The sequence below is a fragment of the Desmodus rotundus genome, chromosome 5, assembly GCF_022682495.2.
Source record: "Desmodus rotundus isolate HL8 chromosome 5, HLdesRot8A.1, whole genome shotgun sequence".
Lineage (NCBI taxonomy): Eukaryota > Metazoa > Chordata > Mammalia > Chiroptera > Phyllostomidae > Desmodus > Desmodus rotundus.
The window spans coordinates 1,735,233-1,749,610 of record NC_071391.1 but is presented as its reverse complement, the minus strand read 5'-3'; the positions used below and the strand labels follow the sequence as shown (position 1 = coordinate 1,749,610).

The 14,378-nt window shown below is 65.4% G+C and overlaps 1 protein-coding gene across 1 annotated transcript in view; it reads right to left on the bottom strand.

The window, feature by feature from the left end:
• Positions 1 to 1,298: 1,298 nt before the first annotated feature.
• KCNQ1 (potassium voltage-gated channel subfamily Q member 1) overlaps positions 1,299 to 14,378 on the bottom strand; it is a 254,249-nt gene continuing 241,169 nt past the window's right edge. The window contains exon 16 of the mRNA XM_024574537.4: positions 1,299 to 2,379. Within this exon, the coding sequence (XP_024430305.3) occupies positions 2,152 to 2,379 (228 nt within the window). The 3' untranslated portion in view covers positions 1,299 to 2,151. The remainder of the gene's footprint in view (positions 2,380 to 14,378) is intronic.

Sequence of the window (14,378 nt, the reverse complement as noted above, 5' to 3'; positions counted from 1 at the left end):
GGCTGAGTGTGCGCACCTGGGAGCTGGAATGGAGACTGGGGGGCGGGGTGCCTCCCAGTACCCTGGGCACCCCCAGGGCACAGTGGGGGCGGGGTGGCACCCGCCTGGTGTGTGCCCAGCCTGCTGGGAGCTGGATAGGTAGGGAACATGCTGTTACTGAGGGAAAACTTGAGGCCTGGAGGGGCGGGCATGAGGGGGCCCTGGCCTTTCCGAGAGCCCACTGCTGTGAGGATTCAGTCGGTGTACCTCGAGCTCCTGGAGGGACCTGGACGAGCCCTGCTCTCACGTGGGGCTCGTGCGTCCTCAGATGGGGGCCAGCCCGGCCCGGGAGGCACAGAGTGGCCCAAGTGTGTCCCCTGAGGTGGCTGCCCAGGTGTGTGGACTGGAGGCCCAGCACCCACAGCCCAACCAGGCCAGGCCCTGGACTGAGTGCTAGGCCCTGAAGAGGGGCCCACCTCCTCAGGTGGCCAGGGCCACCCCAGGGGGAGACCCCAAGGCCACCAGGGCCCCAATCAGGAGGGCCGCTGAGCTGCCCTACAGCCTCTCTGAGCTCCTGGCCCCTGGCCCTGTCCAGCAGCCGCCTGGGCATTAGCCTCAGAGGGCACTGAAGGGTCCTGTCCATAAGGGAGGCCTAGGGGCAGGAAGCTGGCCCAGGAGGAGGTGTGGGCCAGATGCCCGTGGGAGCAGTGGGGGGTGGCACAGGGGAGGACAGGGTGCTGTCCTGTCCTCACCACGTCCCCTGACCCCAGAAGTGAGGGTGGAGCTGGCATGGGGGATGTGGGCAGGGAGGACAGGGTCTCCCAGTTCTGTCCCATTGGTTGTCTGGGGGCAGCGACCTCACCTGCTCACCCCTGTCCCCTCAAAGGGTCACTGGGCCTGGAGGGGCTGCTGCAGGAGGGGCTTTAAGCTGCGCTGTGGACCCTGGACACGAACGATTTCAACAGATGGAGGGTGGGTGGGAAGAACATTCCAGCAAGAGCAGAGGCTCAGAGGGTGGGTCTGTTTCTGGCCACCCTCTTTCTCTCCCTTAGCTCATGTGGACAGAGCTGAACGCGTCCTGGGGACAGGGACAGGAATGGCCTGGTCTTAGGGTGCTCCTGGGCCGCTGGGAGACCTGATTCCAGAACCCTGGGGCAGCGAGCTGGGGGCGCCCGCGCGGCCTCCCACAACCTGGGCAGGCGCGGACGGAGCCAGGCAGCTTGGGCGTGGGGAGGGTGGCAGTGCCACGGGAGGACAGGGCTGTCCCAGAGGCGGGTCCTCCCCGAGAATCCGGGAGATAGCGGTGCGCAGACCAGCCCATGACTCCAGGTTTATTGGGAAAAGCCGGCACAAGAAAGAATCAAAATCACACCATGCAACTCATTGAAATAGATTCCAAATCACTGCAAATTGCTCCGATTTCCGCGAGAAGTGACGCTGGGAGGAGCCACCGTCTTTGGGAGGGGGACGGTGTGCCCCTGTGTGCGTTTGTCCAGCTGCATGTGCGTGGGCTCGGGCCCCTCTTCTCTCCGGAACGGGTAGGAGAAGCTGCCAGTCCTAAGATGGGGGGCCTGTCCACCCCCATTCCACTGGTGGACACTCCACCCCAGGGAAGCTCCCCAGGGACAGCGGTGGCAGGTCCCTCCTGCTCGAAGCTGTGGCCTCAGGGCCGGCTCCCTGGAAGCCCCAGCCCACTGTGCCAGCATCTCTGGAGACAGAGGGTCAGGGCCCAGGCCTGTGGCCCTCTGGGCAGGACGCGTGGGCACCCTTAGTCTGGCACGGGCTGGGCCTGCCCTGCCCTGCCTGTCTCCTCCTGGGTGCCCCTGGGTCCAGGCTTCCAGGCCCGGGCTGCGGTGCCCACGTCCAGGCCCTGTCTAGGTTGTTCCTCGGTGTCAGCTCAGGAAGCACCGGGCCTGCATGTGCCTGTCCTGCTTCCTGCCATACATGGGATGGACCGAGGGCCAGCCTGCCCCTGCCATGGGGTCCCAGCGCCACGCAAACTGAGAGGGGCTCCCTGCCCAGCCAGGTGCCAGTGCCCCCTGGCCAGGAGGCGGCAGCCTCAGCGCACCCCTGGCCCAGCCCACAGGGCATCCGGGCCCCGGGGGAGAGGGGCTGCTCTCTGGACGCGTGGATGCCCCTGCGGAGTGGGAGGTGGGGCAGGCCGGTGGGACCTCAGGGCTCCTCGTCGGGGTCCCTGTGTGACACAGTCAGCTGCTCGTAGGTAGGCAGGGCATTGCTGGGCAGGAAGAGCTCGGGGTGCATGGGGCCTTGGCAGGGCTGCACCCCGGGGGCCCCGCCTCCACTGGGGTGCCGGCCGCCCGGGGGGCCGCCCTGGTGCAAGGACAGAAGTTGGTGGAGCATGTCTGTGATGAGCGCCAGCCGCTGGTCCAGCTGTGTCACCTGTGGGGGCGAGAGCAGAGGTGAGCCAGGCAGGGGTGCAGCACAGCTCTCGGGCACCCGTGCGCCCCTGTGAACAGAAGGGTGCACGTGTCTGTGGGCTCATAGGACCCCTCGAGAGTGTCTGCACCATGTAGACGTGTGGGTGGAGGGAGCCCCTCTGTAGCCAGGGACGGTGGCCCAGTGTGAGCCAGGGCCTGGGGGAAGGCAGCTCGGATGGGGCCTGCGTGCCCCGGGGGGTGACTCCCCCTCCGGGTGCTCCGTCCACAGTGGGCCAAGGACACATCTCCCACTGATACGGGCCCAGAGCTGCTTCGGGGCAGGTGTGCATTGGGAGGCAGCTCCGCCAGCAGTGAATGGCTGTGGCCGAGGACAGTGCAGGCACAGCTGGCTGTGGTCCCCCATCCCCCCTGCTGCTGGCCGTAGTGCTCCTTCCCCAGGGCCAGTGGGTGGCCCCGGGAAGATGCTGTTGGGAGAAGGTCCCCGGGCAGACCCACACTCAGCGGTGGGTGTGGCAGTGACGACCCTCTTCCCTCTGTGGACACTGAGCTGGATGGGAGGAGTGGCTGGGCAGGGAGGAGGTGAGAGGAGGGAGCCCTGGCCACCCCTTCACCAGGGCCCCTGTGGCAGGTGGGGCAGGATGGGGCCGAAGGCCTGCCGCTGCAGCCCTGCCCCCTCCGTGGCGGCCTGTGAGGGGGGCTGTGCCCATCCCTGGAGGCTGAGGCCCCGAGGGCTGGGTATGGCCTCTCCGCTGTGGCGGGCACTGGGTCTGAGCCCCACCTGTCCCAGACTCGGGGACCGTGGCACATCTGAGGCCCCATCACCCAGGCCAGAGGGGCCTAACGTCCTGCTGCCCCAGACGACGCTGAGGCCGCAGCCCAGGCTGTGGAGGGAAGTGGGCAGGGCCCCTCCAGGGGCTTGGGGCCATGCACCTCCACCCCCGCCCCCCATGGCTGGATGCCCGCCCTGCACCCTGAATTGCTGTGGAGCTGTGTGGGGGCCACCAACTGAGGCCTAGACCCCACCCCCCCAGGAGGAGAAGGGCCTTGCTCAGGGTCACCAGCTGCGACCCCTGCAGCCCCCCACCTCCGAGTTCCATCTTGGGAAGAGGCAGTGTTGGGCCAGGAGGGGACAAAGGCAGGGGGTCTGGGCTGGGCTCAGAAAGTAAGCAAGTGAGAGGGGACGTGGAGGGGAGACACGTTCATACCCGAGCCCCACCCCTCTCCCTGGCTCCAGACCCTGGGGATGTCCCCTGCAGCTGGACGGCCCCTCAGCCCCACCGCCTGCTTGTGCCCAGAGAGCCCTGCGGGGCGGGGTGACTTGGGCTTTGGGCTCCACCGGGGCTCCCTGGCTCCCTCACGCCAGTCGCCTTGACCAAGGCCGGTCCTGGTGTGGTTAACGTCGCTTGGGTGTGCAGGTCTCAGCCTGGAGCATCGGTCAGTTTGCATCAGTTAATGCCCCAGACACAGTGAGAAGGAAATCTGTGGCTGTGTACATTTTCACTTTACGGCCCTCGAACAGGTGAGCGAGTGGGCGTGGAGGCTTTCCAGGGTGCTCCTGGGGAAGAGGGCATGGCCCGGAGGTCGGGGTGCAGGGAGGAGTGGGGGCTGCTTGGCATGGCTGGAGAAGGGGCTGGGTCCCCGCTGGGGAGGGCAGGAGGCTTGGTGAACACAGGCCGGGTCAAGCCCTGCGGAGCCCTCCCAGCCCACACCCCCGTGCCATGCCCTGTCCTGGAGGGTGGCCTGATCTCGGTGCCCCGCACCAGCTGAGGCTCGGGCTCCAGGTGCCCTGCATTTGCCCTGGATGCCGAGCCCCTATGGGGTGGCCTCTGCCCAGCACACGTGGGCCTTCCCCCATGGGGCCCCTTGACATGGCTCTGGGCATCCCTGCTTCACAGATGAGAGCACGAGGCAGCAGGGCCACGAGGGCGCACCACAGACCCCCAGGAGTGCCCCCATCCACCTGCACGCTGGCTCTCCCTGGTCCCCCACTTCACAGACACCAGGGAGGTGCAGGGTGCAGAGGGCCCACCTGCTTCCTGCTGCCCCAGCTGAGGGCCTACAGCACCCTTGAGCCCTGCACGGTCCCTCCACTCCTGGCCCGTCAGAGGGGGGTGTGGCCGGCATCGGCCAGGGCAGGTTTGGGAAGATGGGCAGGCATCACCTGGCCGCAATCTCGGGACGTCAGGGCCTGCAGGCCCCAGGAAGGACTCAGTCTGAAAGGGGTGGTGCGGCCCTCCCGGGCTGCCTTCAGGGTCTGGTTTGGGGTGTGGTCTTGCTTGCTATTTTCACAGAATGTCACAGTCATCCCCACCCCTCAGGCACTGTCCCTGGCCCCAGCCCTCACTCTGCAAGCTGCTGCCTGGTCAGGGAGGTGGAGGTCACAGCAACCTATGACCTTTGATCCCTGTGACCCCTGGTGGTGCTGAGCACCTACGTGTAGAGTGATGGCTGCACATTCTCTCCATCAGACGGGCCTGGGGGGCCCTGCTGACCCCCCGTGCTCTGCACAGTGGCCCTCTAAAACAAGCCAGGTCATGTCCCTCCCTGCTCAGGCCCTTGGCCCTGCGTCTCACTGGAGGAGCAGCCTGAGCCCCCTTGTGTCCCCCAGCCCTCTTCCCCTCTGCTCCAGGCCTCTTGCTGGTCCCCACGCCCTATGGCCTTTGTCCCTGCTGCTCCCACTGCCTGCATTGCTCATGCCCCTCAGGCCTCGATGCTGGCTCTGGGCCCCCTCCCTGCCTCTGCCAGGCCCTCCCTCTGTGCCGATTGGCCCAGTTCCTGCGGGGTGCCTGGTGTGCGGGTGTCTGCTGGCTCCAGAGCTGCCGTCCCCTGGACGCAGGCCCCAGGAGCCCAGCTACCCTACCAGCCCTCGACCGAACATGGGGCGGGGCCACAAGGTCCAGTGCCTGGACTCCAGAGCCGGGGGGCTCTCTGGCCAAGAGGGAGAGGTGGGGGTGCTCCCTCCCCAGAGCGGTCCCTGTTGGGTGGCTGCTGGGACTCCTCAGGGCTTGGGAACACCCCTCCCCCATAACGGGGGCAGGGAATGACGCCCATAAATCACCTCTCCTTGGGGCCGTGGGGCTGGACAGTCCTGCAGCGCCGGGCATGACTGGAAGTGGGTCACAGCGCTTCATGATGTCGGAATTCATGGCTGCGGACGGTGTGACTGAGTTTATGACCGTGTCTCAGGGCTCCAGTCCCCAGGGCAGCGCGCTGCCGGGCCTTGTCCCTCGAGGAGGGGCAGTGCGCCAGCGAGGACGGGCGTGCATGCGGCGTGGGAGTGCAGCCACTCCTGGGGAGGCCCCGGTGAGGGCGCTCGCTGGGTGCTGGAGCCTGTGCGGGCGGCCCAGCTGGGGTCCGGGGCACCGGGAGGGCTCGGGGACACGGATGGGCTGCCTGGGTTCCCGTCCTGCCTTGTGCTAGGCTGACCGCCAATCAGGGACATCATCGCCAGCCATATCCGGCAGCACAAGCTCACCCCCTCATCACCCAGCCCTGGGACCCCCTCCACCTTCCGCCCTCCCGCCCCCCCCTGCACTGGCTCCAGGCAGCAGCGGGCCTGAGTCATCTCGCCCCAGGGCATGCCCAGCTCCGAGTCTGAGAGAACTTGGAGAGGACCCCGCTCTGGGCTCTGAACAAGAGATGAAATCCTCACCAGGGCAGGTGGGGGGGGGGGCCCTGTGAGCCGGGCCTTGTCACCCTGGTCTAGTCGGCTCCCGACACAGGGCCTCCCTACACCAGCCCCGTCCCTGCTCCTGCCCACCCATGGGAACGCCTTCCTGGGTTCCTTTTCTTCAGCCAGAACTCACCCCACATCACTGGCTTATTTACTGGGTGTCCCCAGCCCCAAAGGGCAAAAGCCTGTTCACCCGTGTGTTCATCCCGCCCCCCCTGGACACCAGCTGTGTCTGCCCTGAACCCCCGAGTCTTGGTCAGGCTGACGTGTGAGTGGACTCACGTCCACGGCCTCCCCCAGGCTGCTCTGTGTGGACTTCCACGTGGACTTGAGGAAGGCGCTGGCTCGGGGGGTGGAGTATACAGATACAGTCGGGGGTCCTGGGCTCACCGCCCCCTGGAAAGGGGCCTGGGCGGTGGGGCCGGAATGCGAGGAGACCCTGACCCAGGATGGGCCTCCCTGGCAGGCTGCCTGGGCTCAAGGGCCCTGCGGTGGAGGCCCGGCGGGGCGGCTGCGCGCCCTGCCCTTCTCGGGCAGCCCCAGGCTGGGCCCGGAGATGGGGAATGTAGGGCAGTCTGGAAAAAGGCTCTGGAAGCCGAGAGGCTGTGTTTGTGTTGGCGGCCAGAGCCCCCCCAGCCCCTCCCTTGCTGCCCCTCTGCTGAGCACTGCAGCCCGGAGGCCGGGGTGGGGGACGCCCACAGAACACTCAGGACTGGAGCCGGTAAGCGCTCAGCAGCCCCAGACAAACCCCAGGCCGGGCGGGTGGGTGACGCGCTGCCCAGCAAGAGCGGGCGGGCGGCCCCATCACTGTTGCTCTGCCTGCCCCTGGCTGCCTCCGCCAGGCCCGGCCACCCCACCACCCACCCTTGCCCAGGGCAGGGGCAGCTCGGGACCCTGAGCCCCCTGCGCTCAGGCTGCCTGGCAGTGCCCCTCCACGCCAGCTGACCTCCCGGGGCCCTGCCCCCAGCGAACCCCTGCAGGTCCCCCGCCACTCCCAGGGTAGGACAGCCCCGCCTTGGCCAGAGGCCCTCACTCAAGGTCTGGGCCCGGTGTCCCCACTCGGCTGCTGCCCCTCATGCCCTGCAATGCTTCCACCATCTCCTTGGACGTGCCACACCCCGCCTGCCCCACTTCCCGGAACAACCCGCTCCTTCTGGAGCCAGCAGACCCTGGGGCTGGTGTTCCCTCCTTAGGGGGCCTCCCTCCCTCTCCCCCCACTCCTGGCTTGCTTGCCATCACCTCCCCACTCGGCCCTGTGCTGCCTACATTGTTCATTTCTGGAAGCAGGGACACTGCCAGGCTGGGCTCCTCTGGCCCGTCACCTCCCCGGTAGTGGGTGAGCCTGTGCCCCAGCTAGGGCAGCTACGGGGGTCACGCCAAGGAACAGAGGTCTGTGTGCCTGTCCTCGGCCCAGCCACACAGGCAGCTCCTCAGCCCAGTACGCGGCTTGGGGGAAGGAGGCCCCGCGGGTTGAGGGGGTGGCCCAGGTCCCTGATACCACACAGCTACCTCTGACCACAGTCCTGCCCCCAGCGTTGGCTGTACCCACACCCCTCTCAGGCCACCTCAGTTGTCCCTGCTGGTCCTGGACCACGTCCTCTCTCTGGGCATTCACAACAGTGCCCCAGGCTGCCCCTGATGCACATGCCACAGGGTGTGACCCTTTCCTCACGGCTGGGGGCGGCCAGCCCCAACTCCGCCTGCCCCCCGCCTGGCTGCCGGCCCCCAGAGGAGCACCCTCCACGGCCCTGCCCAGTCACCCCGCTCTGCCCAGCTGGAGTCCTTGTCTTTAAATCAGCCAGTTTACAAGGTTTTGCATGAGATTTAAGTACTCTTGGAAAACATTCTCTCTACAAAGTAAAAACATTTCACAGAAGCATCCCCGTTGACCCAGTTGCCCCGCTCGGGTCCCCCGTCCTCCCAGGTAGCCAGCCGAGGGATCTGCTGGGGATGCTCCCAGCGATTTCGAAACTCGGCTCCAGCGTGGGCTATGAGTACAGTGTCTGCCGTGCGGTCCAGCGTGGGGGCTCTGCGCTGGACTGTTTGTGCCCCACACAGGTTCTGGGCTGCCGTGTGGAAACACGTGTGCAGGGCTGGCCCCTGGGGTGGCCGCATAGCCATTGTCACAGGGCTGGTGCCCATCTGTGTTTGGAGAGGCCGAGGGCTCCCTGGGCAGTACCCACGTGGCCTCCGGGGACCCAGGGGAATGGGGCCCTGTCGGCCACGGCCCCACTACACAGCTCCCGCAGAGTCCCACAGCCCTGGCCTCGCCTGGGGGCTCACAGCCAGCCCTGACTGGTGTCGCCCTGCTTTCTGCCACCCTGCAGGTATGGCGGGGCCCTCCTGCCCTGTATTGATGCTTCCAGACTGTTCTCCAGCCGCCTTCCCAAGGCCCCAGCCCAGTCTCCTGCAGATGCGAGCCCCGAGCTGGCTGCCTTCTGTCCACCACTCAGGACTCCTATCTCACCACTCGCGATTTTCAGCCTGCCCAACCCTCAGGCTGCCGGCTCTCGTCCTCCCCCAACCTGCCCCCGAGGCCACTGCCCCCACTGGTGGGCTTCTGGGACTCCAGTGTGCACGTGACCCTGGAGACCACTGACCCCCAACTGAACCCCCTCTGTCCCCCTGCTGTCCCCATCGCCTGCGCCCCTCTGCAGCCGCAGAAAGGTCACTTCCGGCCGACGCCCGTGTCCCAGCCCTTTGGCAGAGCCACACTCTGTGCGGACCCAGCCCCCCGCCCGCTCCAGATCCACCCCTGAGGCCCTGGACAGTCCGCACCCAGCCCAGGGGTCTCCCCCGGTGCCAGGGCAGGGGGCTCGGGGGCCCCAGACTGCTGCCCTCCTGGTCTACCCACCTCCCTCTCACTCCCCGCTCCCAGAGCCCCTGGCCCCCCTTTCATTCCCCACTGACCCGGAGGAGAGGTGCCTCAGCCTGTCCCCCAGCTTGTGAGCCCAGGCCGCTCAGCCTTCTCCTCCCCCCGAGAAACCCCATGTGCCTCCAGCTTCCCTCACCGAGCTCTGGCTTGTCCTCCCATCTCTACAACAGAGCAAACGAAACCCTGACTTGGCCATCTCTGGCCACCACCGGCTCTGCTTGGAGGTGTCCGCCGCACCCCAGGGACCCACCCGGGCAGCTGCAGCCTGGATCCCAGAAAGACACCGACCCCCTGCTGGGACCTGGAGGGCAGTGTGCCTTCTGGGGTTGCCTGTCCCTCTCCAGCGGGTGGGTCCTGCCCAGCAGAGGTCAGGCCGGGGACCCTGGGGCTGCCGTAGCTGTGGCTCTCACGCCTCTCACCTGACCCAGCTGTGGAGGCATCCGACCCGTCAAAGCTGAGGACGTCTGGGCCAGCAAACCCTCTGGAATTGGGGTCTCCGCCCACTACAGACATGCTCTGGGCAGAGCCACCACATCCCCCAGGTGCCACGGTGGCCTTGCATCTGGTCTGAATGGCCACTCTGATGTCCCAGGGGAGGAACATTCAGGTGGGGGCTCCCCACGCCCTCAGAGTCAAGGGCAGGGTCATCGAGGCGGTGCTGGGGCCCATCCTCCCCACAGGCCCTGCTCACTCTGCCCAGCCCGGCCGGCCTCAGGACTTTGCACCTACTGCTCTGGGAGGCAGGCTCTTTCTCTACAAGCGTCAGGCTGCTTCTGCCCTCTAAGTGTTTCCCTCAAAGCCCCCTTGTCGGGGCCGCCCAGCATGCCACAGGGGTGCTCCCTCCCCGGCTTTCGGACGTGTTTCCTGTCCCTGTACAGTGGGGCCCTGCTTTGTGGTGTCACGGCTGCTGGCCCCGTGCCTGGCACATGGTGGGTGCCCGGCAAGTATGGGTGCAATGAGTGGAGAGCTGCCACCGAGGCCAGAATGGCCCAGGCCGGCAACCAGTGGAGGGGCTGGGCCTGTGTGTGCACACACGTGTGCACATGGATGTACACGCTTCCATCGGAGCCGTGCTGGGCCCTCCAGGTGCCGGGGTGTCTACTCCTTCGGCTTTCCCACCATGGCCCTGGCCTGAAGACAGCGGCCCCCGGCTCAGCCAGCCAGGGCCGGGCTCCAGCTGTGCCAAAGGAGACGGATGGGCAGCCTTGGCCCCCACCACACACTGCACAGCCCCCTCGGGCTCCCAGGACAGGACCCCTGAGTTCGCCTCCCTGCGGCTGGAAATGAGTTGGAGGTTGGGCCCCAGGGGCTCTGGGCTTCTGTCCAGATGGGGGCTGGGTGGCCTGGCCTGAAATCCAGCCTCCAGCCCCTTTCTTGGCACCTGGAAGAGCCTGGAGGGAGGGAGGTGCCGGATGGGGCCCAGGGCAGAGGTTGCAGCCCCTCCTGGGAACCCCCTTCCTGGTGAAGAGGCCCAGCCAGGGGCTTGGGCGTGCCTTCCCCACTTCGTGGCTGTAACAGCCCCCTCCCAGCCTTTGAGGCCCAGAGCCCCTGAGCCAGAGGCCTCTGCAACCCGTCCCTCCTCCCCCGTGGCTGGCTCCCTCCCGCCTCTGCTCGCACAGACTTTGCACTGCCCGGGAACTCAACGCTGACCAGGGGGCCAATCCCTGTACCCTCTGTGCTGGGGGTCTGAGCAGCCTGCCAGGGCAGACCCCTCCGTGGGCAGCCCCAGCAGACCAGGGGGACAGGCCCCCAGGGCACGAGCGGGGCAGGAGGGGCCAAGTGCCTATCTGAGGCCTTGAAGGCAGGATGGCTGGCAAGACCCGGCAGGTCCCCTGCGGGCTCCCCGCCTACTGAGAACAGTGGGGGGCCCGCTGGGTTGCTCTTCTTTGTGCTCCCACGGCCCCCCGCCCGTGGCGCTTTCTCTCAGGGCAGTTTCAGAGCCACACCCGGCACTGCCCCCCCCGCGCCCCCGCCCATGGAGTCCTTCACTGTCCTCCCTCTCAGGTGGGGGTGATTCCCCCTGATGGGGCGTGGGCACCTCCCCTGCTGCCCCCACCCGAGGGCCAGTCTGGGCTCAGAGGACCCGCTGACCTGGGAGGTCTGCAGAGAGGCCCGGGGCAGGCAGGGCACCAGGTTCCTGGTCGGGGCTCGGGAACCCCAGGGGGCTGGGGCCTGCAAGCAGGTGAGGCCTGGCTGTCCACCCCCACTGCCTCTGCCTCCCCCACTGCCACCCAGCCTGGGTGGGGGCCACCTGGACCGAGGGACAGTCTCTGGACATAGGGGCCTCCCTCAGCCCAGTGCCCTGGGGCGCTGGGTCCCAGCGCCAAGCTGTGGCCACGCCAGGACTCTTTCGCCCGTGGGCCTCTAATCTGCCATTCTGCTGGAAGCCCACGGGCTGTCCCAGCACTCGGGAAAGTGAGAAGGGGCCCGCACCTGGGGCTCCCGCCGCGGCCTCCGCAGCACTTGGAGCCCCCAACCCCATGCAGCCCCCTCACCACCAGGCCTGGCCGTTCCGGCATATGCTTTCTGACTCCAAGATGGTCCAGGGTGGTCTTACCTCCCCATCTGGGAGGCAGGCCCTCCCCGAGCAGCCCACCCGCCTGGGGCAGGGGGCAGTGGCAGCGGCCTGTGCCCCGCAGGGGCATCTGCCTGCCTCCAGGAGGAGGCGAATGTGTGGGGGCGCTGGCGGAGAGGACCAGGTCGGAAGGGAGAAACAAAGAGCGATGCTCTCCAGTAGGCAACTGTCCCCACCCTCACGATCTGCGAATGCAGACCCCCGCAGACCCCCGGCCCGCGCTCCTGCAGCTCCGGAGGTCTGGCGCCGCCTCAGTCCAGCCTCCGAACCGAAACCGCCAACCTTAGGGGGCCCAGGCCCTGACCCCTAGGTGTGTGGCCATGTGGCCAGGGTGCTGGAGGCCTGAGAGCAAGCAGGGATGGGGGTGCTCCCAGGGAGGCACACAGCGCTCACAAGCTATGTATTCTCCATCCCCAATTCCCGGCCTCAGAGGCACTGCCCCCACCACCTCTCAGCTGCCCCCTGGCTTTAGCTTGGCGCCCTGCCCCCACGTGGCTCCTGCCCCTTGCTGCGTCAGTGTGGGGCACCACACAGTGCCTGCTGGACGCGGGGGACGAGGTCAAGGTTTCCTTTTCACAGCCCTACCCCACCACGCCCACCCCCAGGGCAGTCACACTGCACGCCGAGGCGGGCTGTGTACTGTCTGCACTTTCTGTGAACACAGGGCGACTTTCCATCACTAGGGAAGTGCTGTCTCCGGAGGAGTCATGTGATCTTCCAAGACGACGACTTTTTGTGTTCCCTGGGGTTAAGAATCGCCTTTGTGTTTTCCTTAGTTTTCAGTGCCTTTGTCACCAGTTCGTCTTCGAACTCTCCGCCAGAACTGGAAAACCTCCCTTCATCCTCTCGGCAACACCAGCAATCTATCAGCCTCGTTATTTATTGTTTTCTCCTAGAAGTGTCTTCTTGGACTCCCAAGTAACTTTCTGAGAAAAAACGCGTGGTAGGTGAAACTTTTCACCGTGCTCGCGTGAAAATGTCTGTAGTCTACTCTCCCACCTGCCAGTGTGACTGGGGATGGAATTCTAGATTGGAAATGACTTTTTTCCTGCAGAAGTTTGGAGGCATTTCCCCATGATGTGCTGGCTTCTTTCAATGCTGTTGAAAAGTCTGATGTCCTCCGTGTGTGACCCACGTTTTCTGCCTGGGCACTCAGAGCGTCCCCTTTATTGCTGGAGTCCTGAAATCATAATAACGTGTCCCGATGAGGGTGTTCTGGGCACTGAGGAGCAGAGAGAGCAGGGGTCTTACTTTTTAGCACAAAAACATTCACCGAGTCCCCCTAGTTTGTACCATGAAAGCTTATCTCCCACCCACAGCTACTCCCGGGACCCCCAAATCCAGAACCTCTCCGGTTTCTGGGGACGAAGCCTCCTGCCTGGGGCCGGAGAGCACCTGGCCTCGCAGGCTGGGGCATACCAGGGACGCCCGTTGCTCAATGTATCTTCAGTACGTACCTTCTTGCGTGCGACCCCACTCGGCCCAGCTCTGAGGACACTGGGGGTCCCGTTCCCCAGCCTGTCCCAGGTTGGCACTGGGAGTGGCTGTGTTCTAGGTGGTTCTCCCTCCTCCTCCTGCAGCCTCCTGTCCGAGTTCCCTGGTCTCCACCGGGTCCTTCTGCTTTCCAATTTCCCAACTTTGCCAGCGGTATTTGGTGTCCCTCCTGTCTTCTGTCCTGACCCCATTTGGGGTTATGCCCTGAGGTCGTTTAATGCCTTCACCACGCCTTTGGCGGACGTTGGAGTGAGTGGCAGTGAAGCTAATTTTCCGTATTTGTCCAAGGGTTGTACACGACCTTTCCCGTCTCTTTCACCAGAACGTTTGTCCCTGGCACTTCGGGGCCTCTGTGACCAGTGACATCTCAGTGGCCACTTCATGGTGTCCTCCATCCTGACTTCTCAGCGTTTTCTTCCTGGGGGTGGGTCCTTCCCTGCAGAAGCTCCCCACCTCCAGGACCCACGACGTGCAGGCTCTCTCCCCTCTGTGGCCCCTGTCTCTGGGGACGCTGCATGCTGGTGGCCTCCGCTCTGGTCACTGCAGGTGGGGGCCCCTCCGTCGCTCAGCTCACCACTTCCACATGCCTGTGCCTCCTGGTGGGTGGACTCTCCCGGCTAGATGAGCCCCAGGACCTGGGCCCTCACCTCACCCCGTGGCGGCTGGAGCACCTGGGATTGACACAGTCTGTGCCCCCACATCCTCCCCTCAGAAGTGGCAGTGTCCCCCTCTTTCCTCAAGTTCCTACTGTGCAACTCACTCTGTGGCCAAGGTAGCTGATGGTCCCCAGGGCCATTTTTGCCTTTTTAAGCAACAGAACCTGAAACCAAACCAGGGGTTTGGCTGCCTGGAGTGGAGATTTGGTTTCCCAGGGCCCTTGTAGTGACTTGGGGGATGTAACATTCTGGTCAATGGATGTAATGGAGTCTTTTTCCCTCTTCCTGCTGCTGGAAGGCAGATGTGGTGGCGACCGCAGGAGCAGCCACCGGGGACCACGGGACGGAAGCCCAGTGCTGCAGACAGCAAGGCACAGGGGGAAGGGACTCGGGGCCTTCACACTTCAGCCCTGGGTGCTCCACTCAGCAGGAGCCCCTTGGGTGGTAAAATTCTCTTTTTCACTGTTATCCTCACCTGAGGCCATGCTTATTGATTTTAGAGAAAGGAGGAGGGAGGGAGAAAGAGGAGAGAAACATCGATGGGAGAAAGAAGGATCAGTTGGTTGCCTCTTGCACACGCCCTGAGCAGGGATTGAACACACAACCCAGGCACGTGCCCTGACTGGGAATTGAACCCACAGCCTTTCAGTTTATGAGACGATGCTCCAACCCACTTAGCCACACTGGCCAGGTGCCAAATTCTCTCTTGACTAGGCTACCACTGGTG